General features: G+C 58.6%; 1 protein-coding gene across 1 annotated transcript; it reads right to left on the bottom strand.

Annotated features, from left to right (window-relative positions):
• Positions 1-1,338: 1,338 nt before the first annotated feature.
• Positions 1,339-12,399, bottom strand: TNS4 (tensin 4). The gene is made up of 12 exons (XM_032711311.1): positions 11,904-12,399; positions 7,945-8,356; positions 7,345-7,760; positions 6,426-6,512; positions 5,839-5,958; positions 5,418-5,510; positions 5,072-5,149; positions 4,623-4,694; positions 3,486-3,654; positions 3,068-3,136; positions 2,827-2,853; positions 1,339-2,292 (listed from the first exon to the last, which is right to left on the bottom strand). Exons 1-12 carry the CDS (start codon positions 12,397-12,399, stop codon positions 2,163-2,165), a joined length of 2,169 nt encoding a protein of 722 aa, XP_032567202.1. The 3' UTR covers positions 1,339-2,162.
• Between the last annotated feature and the right edge of the window lie 1,959 nt (positions 12,400-14,358).

Below are 14,358 nucleotides of genomic sequence, written 5' to 3'. Positions count from 1 at the left end.
TTGACACCGTCAGCCCCACACAGCGACACGGAGCAGTGGCGGGGCCGGAGACGGCGCCAGGCTGGGAGGGGACCCTGGACGGGCTTCAAAGTTCAGGGCCGGACAGGGACGGGCACCGGCTGCTCCAGGGACACGGGCTCGAGGCCAGGCGATCCCGCCGGCCTTGACGAGCCACAGCCTGCGGCACATGCCCAGGTGCCGGAGTGCACCGGGCACCACCGGCTCCGCTCGGCGTTTTGGGAGGGTGCCGGGATGCAGCTGGGAGATGCCCAGGCGCGGGAATTGCAGCAGCCGCACCCCTCCCGCTGCTCCTGGCACCCCCGACAGCAGCTCGGCTGCCTGCCGGCGTCTGCAGCCGGTGCTGCCCGCGGTCACGACACAGGAGTTCGCCGGGTCCCTGCCTGGTGGCTCCCGGGGCCGGCGGTGCCATCCGGGGCTGGCGCCAGCCCGATGCTCCGGTTACCGGAGCCGCGCGGCGCTGGGGGTTGTGCAAACACCCCCGGGACGGGGCCGGAGGAGGCCGCAGCCAACACAGGCAGCCCAGAAATCTGCTGGCACAGCACATCGGCCGCCGGACCAGGGCCGACGCCAGCGCTCCTGGAGCCCGGCCCCGCGCCCCGGCCCTGTGCCGGTGACTGCCAGGGCTGGCCGGGGTCGGGGGGGGCAGCGCGACCCTCTCAAAGCACCGCATGGAGCCAAAACCTTTGCCTGTTCCCATTCTCTTTGTGCTGATCCTGACCAACATCGTGATAACCGCAAGAGTCCAGCCCTGGGGGTCCCGGACCTGCCCCAAGGTCCCAGGGCTGGGATCCTGCAGCTGGAGCTGCCCATGACCTTGGGGTGCCACGTTCTGCTGGGTCTCTGCAGCACAGTGAGGGTGGCAGAAACACAAGGATCCCGGGGACTAGCTCTGGAGTTCATCCCAGAGAGCTGGATTCTGGCTGAGCAGAGCCTGGGGCAAAGGGTCTGGGGGGTACAAAGCTGTTCAGGTCTCCTCCCAGAGCTCCAGGGCCCCATGTGCTCCCCCCGCCGTGACCCCGATATCTGTTTTGGTCATTGCCAAAAGCTGCTCCAGCTGGACCCGCTCCACAGCCTGGCTGGAGGAGAGGGACCCTCTGCCATGGATGCACCTGCTTGGCCGTTCCAGAGCAGAGCGTCTCCATTGCTGACATCCCTGCGGTGTCTGTGCAGGATAAACACTCCACGGCTTTATTGGAAATACCCCTATGGGGGTTTATAACACAGGGTCTGAAATCAAAACCAGTGCAGAGGCCCCAGGTAAGCAAGAAGTAAGGAAGGTGACAGTGTGGTGGCCTCGGAGCCGCTCTCTGCTCCGAGCTGCAGCGGATCCGACTCTTCAGCTGCTGCAGATCACGGCGGCGTCGGCTTCCTCGGGGCCGCGCCAACGCACGTCATCCGAGGAGCTGGCCCAAATTCAGGCAAGTCATTTCCAAAAACCCCATGTTTCACTGTCATGAAAATGTCACCGTTTATTTCCCAGCTCTCCGCGGTGCTGGGAGGTCGAGCCCGCCCGTAACCCCGCTCTGCGAAAAAGGGCAGGAGAATTTCCCAGCACAGGGAAAAATGCGCTGCTCTGACATTCCTGCCTGCGGATGCCTCTTGCTCCTTCAGGGAAGCAGGTTTCCAGCAGGACTTGGTGATTTTTATACAGTTTGATTTGCAAAGCTGCCTTCTGGTGCTACTCAGGGGGTGAGTCCCCCCTGCCTGCCCCAGACCTCCCCTCCTGTGGCACTGGGGGGTCAGGGCCGAGTTCCTAATGGTGGGAGCTCAGCTCAGCTCCATGACCTGCCTCAGCCTGGATGCCCAGAGCACAGGGGTCCCTCATGGCTGGTAGGAACCTCAGCCAGAACACTGGGGCCCTGCAAAGCAGAGAGCGGGTGCCAGGTGAGGGGCTGTGGTTCCATAGGGAGCACAGCTCCCATCCCACCGCTCTGTCCCAGACCAGCACAGCTCCCCGTGGGCATCTCATCCCACCAGAGCTGAAAATCTCTAACTGAGACTTCTGACATGATGGTACATAACAAAACGAGTATAAATACAAGCTGTTGCCAAAATGCAACTCAGAAGCAGGAGCAGAGGAGCAGGAGAAGCTCGGCAGTGTGTGGGCAGCTGCCAGCCCTGGACATCCCAAGGTGCCATCCCTAGGGGCCGGGCAGGAGCTGGCGGAGCAGGTCGATGATGAGCGATGCCGGCTGCACCGTGTCGTACTCTGCAAACAGGTGACAGAGGTTCCCCGAGTCTGCCTGGCTTTTGGCCACGAACCCAAAGATTCTTTGAAAAAAGGAGAGAGGCTTATTCAGTTTGCATCCAGGAATCTGAAGGAATATGCTGAAACCAGCCCCGGCCACAAAGCCAAATCCCAGTTCCAACAATTCCACCTTGGCCCGCTCCCCAATCACGTTTCCTTGGAAGCCAAGCAGTCGGGAGGAGCGTTTCTGGCAAGGCTCACCCAGCCATGAAAAGATTCTTGAGCACAAGGTAGAGCCAGATATAAACTCCCTTCCTGAGCCCAGTGAGAGTCTCTGGAAAGGTTGTGGGATTTGGATGGGGGGTTCTGCACAAGGGGATGTGGAGAACGGGGCTCAGCCAAACCTCTTGCCCAAACCTACAGAGTAAACCCGCCCTAAAACTTTACCCACCAGTCCCACCCCTCACCCGGCCACCACGGTAACTTCTACTGAATCCTCTCGTCATTTTTAAGCTGATTCTTTGATGTTCTGCAATGTAACTGCTTCCCAAAGCAGCATCATTCCCCCCAGATTCCAGCCCCCAGCTCCGTGCGGGAGGTCCCCGTGTAGGTCTTACCTGGAGGACTTGCAGTACTTCTGCCACCTGAGGGAAGAACAGAATTGGAGTTGCTCAAAGGCTGATGTTTAATTCATTCCATCAGCTGCAAAGCCAAGGGTTATGTTTAGATCCACCCCGGCACGTTACGCCCAGGGTAGTTTTTTGGGATTTGGGATTTGAAGCAGCTCAGAGGTGCTGGGAACGGCAGGGAAGGGAGCACAGGAGGCAGCTCCGACTGGCACGGCCGCCCAAAACTCACTTTCTGTTCTCAGGGTCCATCCCGCAGAACCTGATGGCAGCCAAGGGGTAGTGTCTCCTGAAAAACACCCTGGAAGAGGAGAGGGAAGGGTTATGGGAGGGGAGGGTCCAGGCAGGAATGGAATTATGCAGATCCAAGCCCTGTCCCGGCTGCTGGGGAATGGGGGTCCCAAATGGCATCCCAGAATCCCAGCCCTGGGTCCAGCTGCCTCCTGCATCCCACCCCCGAGGTGCTGCCACGCACAGCCCCGCACTGTAACAAGGGGCCAGGTCCACCCCTGGATCGTGACGTGGGTTTGTCCAAGCAGGGCAGCTTTTCCTGAGGCTGGGAGGCAAGGAGGGGGCTGGGTGGGCACGGGTGAGATGCCTCTCCACGAGCCCCCCTCGGCCACCCCCGCAGCCCATCCCTGGGCTCTTACTTCCTCTGGATGTCGGTCAGGGTGACGCCCTGCTCTGTCACCCTGAAGTGCACCAGGATGGGTGTGGGCAGCGTCTCCAGCTCCAGGGTGCAGGAGATGCCTTTCAGGATGGCTGGGGCTCCCGTCAGCGTCTCCACGTTCACCGAGCTGAGGTACAGGACGTTGCACACTGCAAGGACAGCACAGAGCCCGGCTCAGAGCGGGTGACATCCAGGGCTGGGTCCCAGGGATCATCCTGCAGAACCCTCACGCGGAATCCGGGTCGGGTTTGTTTTGACGAAAATTAAAGGGTTCGGTGACTCAGAAATTCTTCACCAATTTAGTTTGGTTTACTTTAATTCTTCGCACTAATTGTTGTAAAAGTCAAAGTATTTAATTTCCCGTTTCTAAATGTCACATTTGGGGCTTTTTTTTTTTTTTTTTCTGTTTATTACATATTTCCTTTAATGAAAAGCAGAAATACCCCAAGCCAACGAAGGGCTGAAGGCCAACCTAAAACATGACATTTCAGGCTGATTGAGCTGTTTAAAGGGCTGCTCTGGGTCAAACTAAACTTTCCAGCTTGCCAACTGATTTTTCAGAATTTCCAGCAAAACAAAGCCATTCCCGCTTCCCCAGCCTGTGCTGTGACCCATCCGTGTGGTCTTCTGCCCTTCCCTCTCTGCTCTCACCCAGGCTGGGGTGCACAGACCCCTCCCATCCTGCTCTGCAGTGCCCACATGTCCCCCATAAGGTCCCTCATCAACTCAAGCAGCCCCCGACTGCCCCATCCCTCTCCTAAAGCTCCAGATGTTCAATCCCCATTGAACCCCATCAGGGGAGAGGCTTAAAAATCAGGAGCTATTTAAGACTGTGGGAAATGGGGGCCTTTTGTCAGCCTTGTGACCTCAAGAACTGTGCTCTCTAATATCTTGAGGACCCAGAATCTCCTTTCCTTAAAAATACCAGGTTCCCTTACAGCCCAGGGGTTGGGGAGGAGGTGGGGAGATCCTGGGGGTATCCCCAGCCCGGTGGGGAAGCTGGAGGGGGATGTCACACGGGTCCCCACCAGTGTGTGGGGGTGACCTGCTGCTGTCACAGCATGCCCAGGGCTCCAGCTCTTGCCAGCTGGGCAGCAGTGCAGGCTCGTGCCCTCACCTGCAGTTTTGTTTGCCAGGGCCAGCATGGATTCAGGAGCACAGTCTGGGCTGTCTTCTCCGTCAGCGAGATCTGCACAAAGGACAAGCAGGAGCAGTGATGCCACAGGCAGGGCTGTGCTGGTCACCTCTTTGGCCATTCCTTATCTCACAAAGGCCCGGGACCGCTCTAATTGCAGGGGCTTAGAGCAGTAATTAACTTAACTGTCCTCCACCTCCCTCTCCTGGCTCTGCTCACCTCTGATCTCCCCACTCCTCCTTCCCTCGCCACCCTCACCCCCAGCAGAAGGGGGTCACTGCTGTGCTGTCCTCAGGGCAGCTCTGCAGCTCCCTGCTCTGCCTGCAGCCAGGACAGCAGCCCCTCGCAGGGCACCTGGGTGGCTCAGCCCCTTCCCCACCTCAGGACCCTCCCCCCTCCCTTTGGAGCATCCCTCGTGTCCCAGCACCTACCTCGGGTGGGGATGCTGAGCCTGCAGGGCAGTGCCAGCGGGGTGATGGCGTGCTGGTAGACGAAGGCAGAGAGGCTCCCTGAAACACAGAGCCACGAGTTGGGGTGGGGGGCTGGTGCCTGAAACCTCCCACCACGTGCCTCCACACCCCAGCAGTGTCCCAGGAAGCTCATTTTCCTACTGCCACGATCTCACTGCCAGGGAAGTGCAGGCAGGACTGGGGGCCGGGGGGTCCCCATGCTGGTAGGTGTGCAACACGCTCACCCCGTCACCCCGGTGCTTCCAGGAGGTTTGGAAACAACTCCTGGGGCTGCCAGGGCTGCTGTGGGTGATGGCACTGTCCTTACCAAAATACAGGTCCTCGCTGGCACCTTTCAGGTGCACCCCTTTGGTGGAGGACTCGATGAGGAAGTGCCGGACGAGGTCACTGCTGTCGTCACCTGTAAGAGGGACCAAAACCAGCATCAGCACCGGCCCCAGAGCTGCTGTTTCACCCCTGCCCACCCCTACCTGTGCCTTTCCTCCTCTGCCCACCCCTACCTTCCCCTACCTGTGCCTGCCCATCCCTGCCCACCCCAGGGCATCACCAGAGCTTCTCTGTGGTGCCAGTGTGGTGCCAGCCCCTGTGAGGGGTGGGATGGGCACCAACAGACACCGTCAATGTCTCCCACACAACCAGAATCCTGTTGCTTCTCACCTGGCTTTAGTTTGCCTAGTTTCAGTTAAACCATTAAAGGAACCCCCCCATCTCCAGGCGAGTCCCTGTACCTGTCTGGCTGCCGGACGGAGAGCCGGGAACCTTCATGGCCAGTCCAAAGGAGCCCCGGAATGATGTGCTGTCCCGCACCAGGAACGTGCCTGGCTCCTTGTTCCTCAGCAGCTGGATTGCTGTCAGAGCACAGGCAGGGGCTCAGCCAAGCACAACAGGTGGGACCTCCCCACTCCTGTGCTCTGTGGGCAGTCGCTCCTTGGCAGCAGCAGGAAAGGCTCTGGAGCATTTGCCAAGGACGTGCACGTCCCTCGTGCAGCACCAACTGTGCTCCTGCAGGGCCCTGCCTCGGTCTCATAGGTCTCTGTGGTCCCCAGGACACTCAGCTCCTGCCCAGGCTACACTGTGGGACAGCACAGGGGCAGAAGAAGCTTTTCTGAGCTTTAGGGGGTCGCAGAGGGGCTGTGGCACAGCCCGTGTTTCTGAGTCATCCCACTTGGAGTAAGAGGGTCTCTCCACCCCATCAGCCCCCAGTAGGTTTTGAATTGCCCTCACTGAGTCCCCAGGGACACAGGAGGACTCCACCCCAGGGCACAAGCAGGAGCCTGAAGTGGGGTCACCCCCCCGGAGCCCCTCGCTGCCTCACCTCGGTCCCTGCTGATGCTCGGCTTGAACCAGTACTTTGATGTGTCCATCACGAACTTCATGGTGGGCTGTCCAGCCCTGAGGGGACCTGCAAGAGACCCCATGGTGTCAAGGCCAGCAGGGACCTGCAGGACCTCCACAGGTGACAGAGCCCAGCAAAGATATTTCTCTTTCAGGCTGATCAGGGCTGAAGGTTTTTTCAGTCCTTTTGAATCCTTTCCTCCCCACTCCTCAGAATAGCTCATTCTCCATGTAATTATCTCTCTTGGCAGGCTGTGATGTAGTGCAGAGAGGGGCACATGGAATCCCTTGGCAGCGCCAGCCTACCCAGCCCTGCACAATGCACTGGACCACGGGCTTTACACCAGCCGAGGATCTGACCCACACACCCTCCTGCTATTCCCATAAGGATCCCAATTAAAACCCTCTGCCCTGAGAGCTGCCTCTGCTCATCTCCTCCAAAGAACAATAGCCCCAGTGTCTGCCCTTGAATGAGGGACCTTGTGAACTCCTGTACCTTTTGGTGTCCTCAGAGCAAACAGGAGCCCCAACCCCCCCTCCTGACCCTGGTCTGAGCCCACAAACCAGGAGGACAGGACAGAATGGTGGTTCTCACTCTCAGGTACTATAAATGGGTGTATCTGCATTTCCTCGAGGGAGCAGAGAGTTCCTGCCTGCTGAGGCTGTGCCCCAGCACCCCACTGGGCAGAAGGTGCAGCTCATCCAGGGTCACCAGGACTGAGCTGGAGACCACCTCAGAGCCCTTGGGGACAAAACGAAGAGCTCCAGCTCTGGTAAGGACCTCCTGCCTTTCATGTCTATAACCCACAGCTAAACCAGAGGGAAAATGAGGTTTGTACCCCTTTCCCAGCAGCTACCAGGGTCTGCAGCTCCCACCCCAGCCCTGCCCTGGGACTCACTGTCTGGGACGCAGGAGAGCGCGGGAGCCGACAGGGCGTTGTTGAGGCCCCCGAGCCTCGGGGCAGGGCTGCAGCCGGGAGGGGGGGCCTGCATGGCAGAGCTGGGGGGGGCTTTGGCCGCCCGGGGGGATCCATCTCCTTGTTCCAGGCACCCGTTCACCAACAGCACCGGGATGTCGGCTGAGGAGGGGAGGATGGAGGGGGGGCAGCTGCTGGCCTGGCCCTTCTGGGCCGAGGAGGAGCTGGTGCTGGGGGAGCTGCCTGCCCTGGGCTGGGGGGGCCTCTGGCCAAAAGCTTCTCTGGAGTGAGACTCGATGCCAGGGGAAGGGGAGCAGGGGCTGCCCAGGGAGCTGGAGGGGGACGGGCAGGCAGCAGTGGGAGCATCCGAGTCCTCGTTGTGGAGCGAGTGGGTGCTGCTGCAGGAGGGACAAAGAGCAGAGAACATCAGCGGGGTGTTGACATGCAGAGCCCACCCCAGGGACTGCATCAGCTCTGTCAACCCGCCGGCTCCCAGTCCGAGGAATGAGGGACTCAGAGCCCAGCCCTGCACCCCTTCCATCCCCACCATCACCCCGAGGCCGGGGCACAGGTGACATTTACCTTCCCAGGATGTAACTGGTGTCAGAGCCGGGGCTCGTGGAGAGCTGGGACACCCAACTGCCCCGCTGCTGGGCCCTCACCACGTGCACAGGCTTCAGCAGGTTGTCAAAGCCCGGGGAGGTGCCGAGGGAGGCGGTGTCCGTGTGTCCGGCCGTGCACTGCTGGGGCACCGTGATGCTCTCGGATGCTTTGCTGCAGCTCAGGGTGGCTGACTGGGAGCTCGAGGGTCCGGGTGGGCTGGAGAAAACCACGCTGTCACTGGTGCTGTATTTGCCCCCGAGTGCCCCTTTTTGGGTCAGGAAGCCGTCGATCTGGGGGGACCTGGAGAAGGGGGTGCCTGAAGGGCTGGGGGAGCCCTGTGGCAACTCAGGCCCCGTGGCTCTGCCTGGTGTCAGCTCTATGTACTTGATGTCTGCAGGGAGAGAGAGGAGGTTATTAGAAACCTAGTGTCCAAATTGAGTTCCTTAATAAAGCTCCATGGGGGACACGTGTCTGTTCTTCCTGCTGTGAATTTTGGCTCTGGGTTTGACTCCCTGCAGGGCTGAGGGGAGTCCCAGGGGGCACCCCCATGCCTTTTGTTGAGATCCCATGGGGGCTGATTCCTCACAGATCCCAGAGTGCATTGACGCCCCAGTGCTGGCAGGCTCCCAGGGAAGGGGGGTTACCTGCGGTCATGTCTGGCTGCTTAGACCCCCCTCACCAGCACTACCCAGCCAGGACCTGCAGAGACCTGCAGCCAGAGGTGGGTGTTCCCTCCAGCAGCCTCTCTGTTTGTACCTGACTCAAGAGAAAAACATCTGGCTGCTCCCCCCGGGGATGACGTCAGGTTTGGAGGGTGCTCAGGAGTGTGGCCCTGCACACCCTGGCCGAGCAGAGGAATAGGGGGATATCACCTGGGCCTGGGCAGAGGAACAGGGGGATGTCACCTGGCCCCAGGTACAGCTGGAGTGGTGGTGGGACAGGAGGCAGAGGGAATCCATGTGGGACAAGGGCAGTTACAAAGCTCTTGGTGTCCACTATGGGACCAGCCATGCTGGCAGCAAGCACAGAGCCCCAGGCAGGGGCTGCTGGCTCCCTCTTCCCTTCTTCCATCCTGTACAAATCTCTCCAGGGAAGTAACTTTCAAGGCATTTTCTGTGCCTGTGCCCTGCTGTGGGATTCTTCCTGCTCTTCCATTCATGCTCAGAGCAGGCCAGGCATGTCCAGCCCCTCTGCTTGCCATCACTGATATGGGAACACACCTGGCAGAGCATCTCTTGTCAGAGAAAGCGAAACCTCACAGCCAGGACAGAGTGTGCCTGGCTCCCCAGGTGTCTGAGGTACGTCAGGCCCTGGTTTCCTTGGACAAAGCCATAATTTCTGGCTGGGCTGGAACACTCAGACTCGATTTAAGCACTCGCAGCGATGGTGGATTCACCGCCCAGGGAAGCTGCTCTGGTGGTTAATCACTCCAGTGCCAGAAGTTTGCACCTCCCTTCCAGTCTGGACATGCCCAGCTTTGCTTTCAGCGCCTCATTCTTGCCCTGCCATGGAGTTCAGGAAAGTTCCCCTTCTCAAAAGCATTTCTTGGAGAGGGAAAAACCTTTTTGCTGCGGCAAAGACAAGCTGCTCTGACAACCCCGATCCCCCCTGGCTGCGGTGTGAAGGGTTGGACCTGCCACGTGGGAGCTGGACAGGCAGAGCAGCCGACTCTGCTGACCCTGGTTACTGCAAGGAACAGCCAGACCTCTGGGGCACAGAGCTGGATGAGCAGGAAGAGCACAAGTCTGTACAAAAGTTACTCCCTGAGTCCCTTCTCTGTGCCAACCCCGGCACAGGGTCAGATTGGCACGGCCAGCGCCGAGGAGGCACCGAGTGGGCCAGGAGGGCTGGTCCCCAGCAGGGACACAGCTGGACCTCGCCAGGATGGAGCCAGAGCCACAGCCTTCCCCCTCCACAGCCTGGCTGCCAGCAGCAGCTCCTCCAGCGCCCGGCCTGGGAGCGGCTGCCGCGTTTCCCAGTATCAGCACACAAACCCTCACAGCAGCTCCTGGCCGGAGGCTTCTTGTCAATGGCTCCTCAAGGGGAGAGAGAAATGGGGAGTTTAATTGTCCTTTAAAGAACTGACAAGCATCTGCACACCGTGCTCATGTAGGAGGCCTTTTACCTCCTACTTCTCCGCCTTGGCTCCTCTTATCACCTGGGGTTAAACCTCAAATATTTGCTCAAGACCTTGGCAAGTTTTCCAGCATCAAGGAGTGGCAAAAGTGCCACAAACACAGAGCTCAGATGTCACGTAAGCTGAGATCTGAGATCTCCTCTCCAGCAGATTCCAGGGGGATTTGTGACTCTTGTGAAAGCATCTCCTGTTGCTGCAGCATTTGTCATGTTTAAAGCTTCCTCATGGGCTCCACTAACCAAGAACAAGCCCATCTCACTCCTCTGGTCACTGTCAGTCCCTGCCACCCTCACATTAGGGCACAGGTTGCAGGGTTGGAGTGGGAGGAGGTGGGTGAACAGAGACCCTGCACAGTGGGAGGAAGTTTGTGTAAAATCCAAGAGCTGTTAAAAGAAAATGAAAGCTAAAGTGAGGCTTTTCCCACTGCGTTTGTGGCCAGAATTCCAGGTGTTCTCTTGGAGCCAGATTTTTCAAACCTGTGAAGCTTCTCAGGCTCCATCCCCTGAGATCCAGGCACTGAGCAGCCAGAGCTGAACTTGCACTTTGTCACAGTCCTTTATCTGCAAGGCCACTCTGTCCATCCCAGGGGGAAGCAGGGACACTGTCTGTCCTGGAATTGTCTGGCTCCCTGCTGGAGCACCAGGACCCTCACAGGCACCTCATCCTCCCCCAACCCCACAATCCTCCTGTTTGCAGGAGGGCTCAGGGAGAACAGAATTTTTTTCATGCCTCTATCATCCTCTCATTTCACCTTCCTCTGGAGAGAGGCCTGGGGACAGACTGTCAAGGTATTTCCATGTGTAAAGACAGGGTCAGGCAACAAGGCTGTTGGGAAGCAGCGAGTCTGTGTCCTCAGGCACCTGAGCCACCCCCGGTGCACCAGGACAGTGACAGCAGTGCCAGCACTGCTGGGGCTGCCCTGTGCACAGGGTACTGAACAGCTAAAACCAGCAGAAGAGCCCAGGCAGGAATGCTTGGATCAGGAGCAGCTCACAGATCAGAGCTTGGATTGCAGGGATGACAGAAAAGTGTTGCACAAGGGTTCACGTAGGGAACCCTTGAGCAGAGAACAGGCTGGTATGTGCTGCTGGTGCCTTGCCTATGCCAGGTATGCTGCCCGAGGAGTGCACAAGCCCTGGAAAAAGAATTTCCCTGGCAAAGTGACTGGGAACATTTAAATGGGATGGTTGTGTAACACTCGGTACCTTAGCCCAGGGCCCTGGAAATCTGGCTGCAAATCCTTGTGCTCCCACAGGTCAAGTGTGACCCTGGGAAAGGCTCTGTTGGCCTTGGGGGAATGAGGGGAGTAGGGTCCTCACATGGCACCCAGAGCCCAGGGCCTGTCACTGATGGTGACAACTGGGATTAGGAGTTTCCCCAACTCCCATTTCCAATGAGAAATGTTTTCTCCAAACACAGGGAAACAAACATCAGATTGAATCAAAGGCTGTTTTTCCCATTCCCTTCTGGATCCCTCTGAGCTGGCTGGGCATGAGATGTGTCAACAGTGATCAGACCAGGGCCATGGAAGTGGTGGAATTAGGCAGAGCCTGGATACACAGCCTGTCCTGCTGCTTAATATGGAGCCCTGGCGCCAGGAGACAACCCCCCACAGCAATCCCACTGGGGACAGTGTGGGATGTCCCTGATGCCCATTTCCAGCCCCCCAGGACCTCGTCCTGCCCACGGGACAGGTGTGTGTCCGACCTCTCTGTCCCAGGCTCCCGCTGCCCCTGGCAGAGGGTTTTCACTGGGTTGGAGCTGCTCTGGCTCTGGTGCCTGAGTGGTGCCTTTTCCTCACCTATTGCCTCTGGCTCCTGTTCCTTGGTGGCTGCAGTGTCACCCCAAACAGCAGGTTGGGCTGGATCCTTCAGCGGCTGGAAGGTCGGATCGATTTCTAGGATCAGCCGGTTGAGAGCCTCTATGGATATGTCCAGGGAGGGAGACACTGGCTGAGCCTCAGGATCCGTGCTGGTGTTCTCCTCCTGCTTCAGCTGACACGGAGCAGGGGCTCTCTCCAAGGAGGAGTCCTGCTGCCCCTTCCCCTGTGTGCGAGCAGCCACATGCTCCAGCACAGGGTGGGCTCCGTACAACCTCCCTCCGGGGAGCAGGTGAGCCTTGGGGTGCACCACGGAGGGGGGGTCAGCCCAGGACTCCGTGGAGTAGTAGACGTACTTGCCCGGCAGGGTGGAGCACCCCGGGTACCCCGCCGGGTGCAGGCTCTCGCTTTCCTCCGGAGAGGGAACGCACACAGTCTGTCCAACACGCAGCACGTGGTTCTGTATGACCTGGGACATGGTTTGGTTTTCCGGTTTGACGGCTTAGAGTCCAAGGGAAACCTCCTCCTCCTCCTGCTCCTCGCCTCCTTCCTCCACCAGGGACCTCAGACCCCCGTCTTCAATCCGGTCTCCAGCGGAAGAGGAATCTGAGGAATGCAGAGAGGAGCGGTTACACAGGCATGCCCCGGGCAGGAGCAGACTTCAGCGGAAAAGTCTATAAAACCCGGGATTTGGAGTGCAAAGCTGGAATTCAGCTCATAAGAAAACAAGTCACCCCGTCCTGCTTTTCCACCCTCTCCAGTCTCTGCTCCCGGTGCCACAGTGTGGCCGGGCAAGCGCATGGAGCACTCGCTGGCAACAGCTTTTCAGGATGATTCAAAGGCCTGAGAACGACATCCTGCTTTATTTGCTAATTTTCTAGATTAAGAATGAAATGAAGGCTCGCTCCAACAGTCTTCCCATGGGACCCTGACCCTCGGAAGCCATCCGAGGGCAGCCAGCGAGCCTGGCGGGCACAGAGCCGGAGCTGCCTGCCAGGGCAGTGTCCTGGAGTGGGTGTACAGCTAATCCAGGATTTCTTTTTCCTGGTACAAGGCAAGCCTGGAAGCCTGAGTACGTGGCTGCTGCCTCAGACATGGTGCTGCTAGAGGAATCTGACTGCTAATACACTTTGAAGACTCCCGGGCTTTGCTTTAGACAGAAAGTACTTTTTTAATTCTCCATTATAAACCCCCATGGCAGGAGGTGGGCTTCCCTTGGGGGTCAGGGAAAAAGGGTCTCAGGGCACTGTTTGGAGGTGGGGAAGTTGTCCCACTGCATCAGCAACAAGTGGGATCTCCCCAGCTGCTGCTGCCCTCCTGCTTGGCAGGAGCTGTCCCTCAGCATCACATCCTACCACCAAACACAGAGGGACCCTCACTCCTCTGGCTCCAGAGGAGGACAATAACACTGTCCTGCCACAGCCAAACTAACTCAGCATCTCCATGTTGAGATATCCAAGCCCAGCACATTCCCTGGGCCCACACTACCCTGGTTGCATGGCAGCATTCCCATCCTCTCTGGTCCCTGGGAAGAATAGTGCCAGTGGGGACCACGGGCCATCCAGAGCCAAAGGTTTGCTGGCAGGAGTTAATCCCACATCCTGGGGCTCCCTCTCCGTATTCCGCGTGGATCTGATGCATGACACACACAAACAGAGGGCTGCACTTCACAAAACATTTGTTCTTCCCTGCACCAGCCTCCAATGACAGACTTATTTACTCGCCTATCCCGGACTGATTAACGATGGAGTCACAGGATTAGGAAGGAGACACGTTGCTCCGGGGCAGCCGGTGCCTCAGCCCGTGGGCGCAGCAGGAGCTGGGCTGGTGCCCTGCGTCACGGCTGTAATCGGTGACTAATTGCCCTGCCAGGTGTTGGGAGCTGGTATGGAGGGGGCTCCAAACAGCCCAGCTTTGCCCTGGATGGGTTATATAACCCTGGAGAAGCCTCACTTCTTGCTGGAGAGACACCTGGAATACCACGGGCTCATGAAGATTAGGGAATTAAAGCAGAACGTCGCTGCTGTCAGCACACAGCCACGGGCGAGTCACGGCAGGCAAAGGCCTCTCCAGGGCTTCCCAGAGCACTAAGGGCTGCAGGAGTGAATAAATACCTCCACTCCATCTACCTTCCTGCCAGCCCAGCCCCCGTGGTGTTTCCTGAGCCTCTGAAGGGAGGGAAACACCTCTGGAGCCCGGATTAGACAGGCCCAGGGCACCTCTGAGCTGTAATTAATTAATCCTACTCTCTTGGAGCCAGGTCTGCCCCTGCGTTGAGGAGAGATGGACAAGGCTGGAGCAGTTATCCCTCTGGAGAACCAGCTGTGAAGGGATCTGTCAGAAATTGGGAGGCAGGTGGGTGAGGGGCTGCAGGTGGTGGGGTCCCTCCCATGACCACAGCAGTGCCAGAGCCCAGCATCCCACGGTGCCCTCCCCA

Source organism: Chiroxiphia lanceolata, chromosome 26, assembly GCF_009829145.1.
Source record: "Chiroxiphia lanceolata isolate bChiLan1 chromosome 26, bChiLan1.pri, whole genome shotgun sequence".
Lineage (NCBI taxonomy): Eukaryota > Metazoa > Chordata > Aves > Passeriformes > Pipridae > Chiroxiphia > Chiroxiphia lanceolata.
This window is presented reverse-complemented; position numbering and strand designations above follow the sequence as displayed.

What these genes read in the sequence shown, in the direction of transcription:
- TNS4 (XM_032711311.1), bottom strand. Translation starts at nt 12,399, where the DNA reads ATGTCCCAGGTCATACAGAACCACGTGCTGCGTGTTGGACAGACTGTG. An exon ending in ACAGGAGCCAGAGGCAATAG is followed by an intron (nt 8,357 to 11,903) that starts GTGAGGAAAAGG and finishes CTCTCCCTGCAG; the next exon opens with ACATCAAGTACATAGAGCTG. An exon ending in CAGCGAGGACCTGTATTTTG is followed by an intron (nt 5,150 to 5,417) that starts GTAAGGACAGTG and finishes TCTGTGTTTCAG; the next exon opens with GGAGCCTCTCTGCCTTCGTC.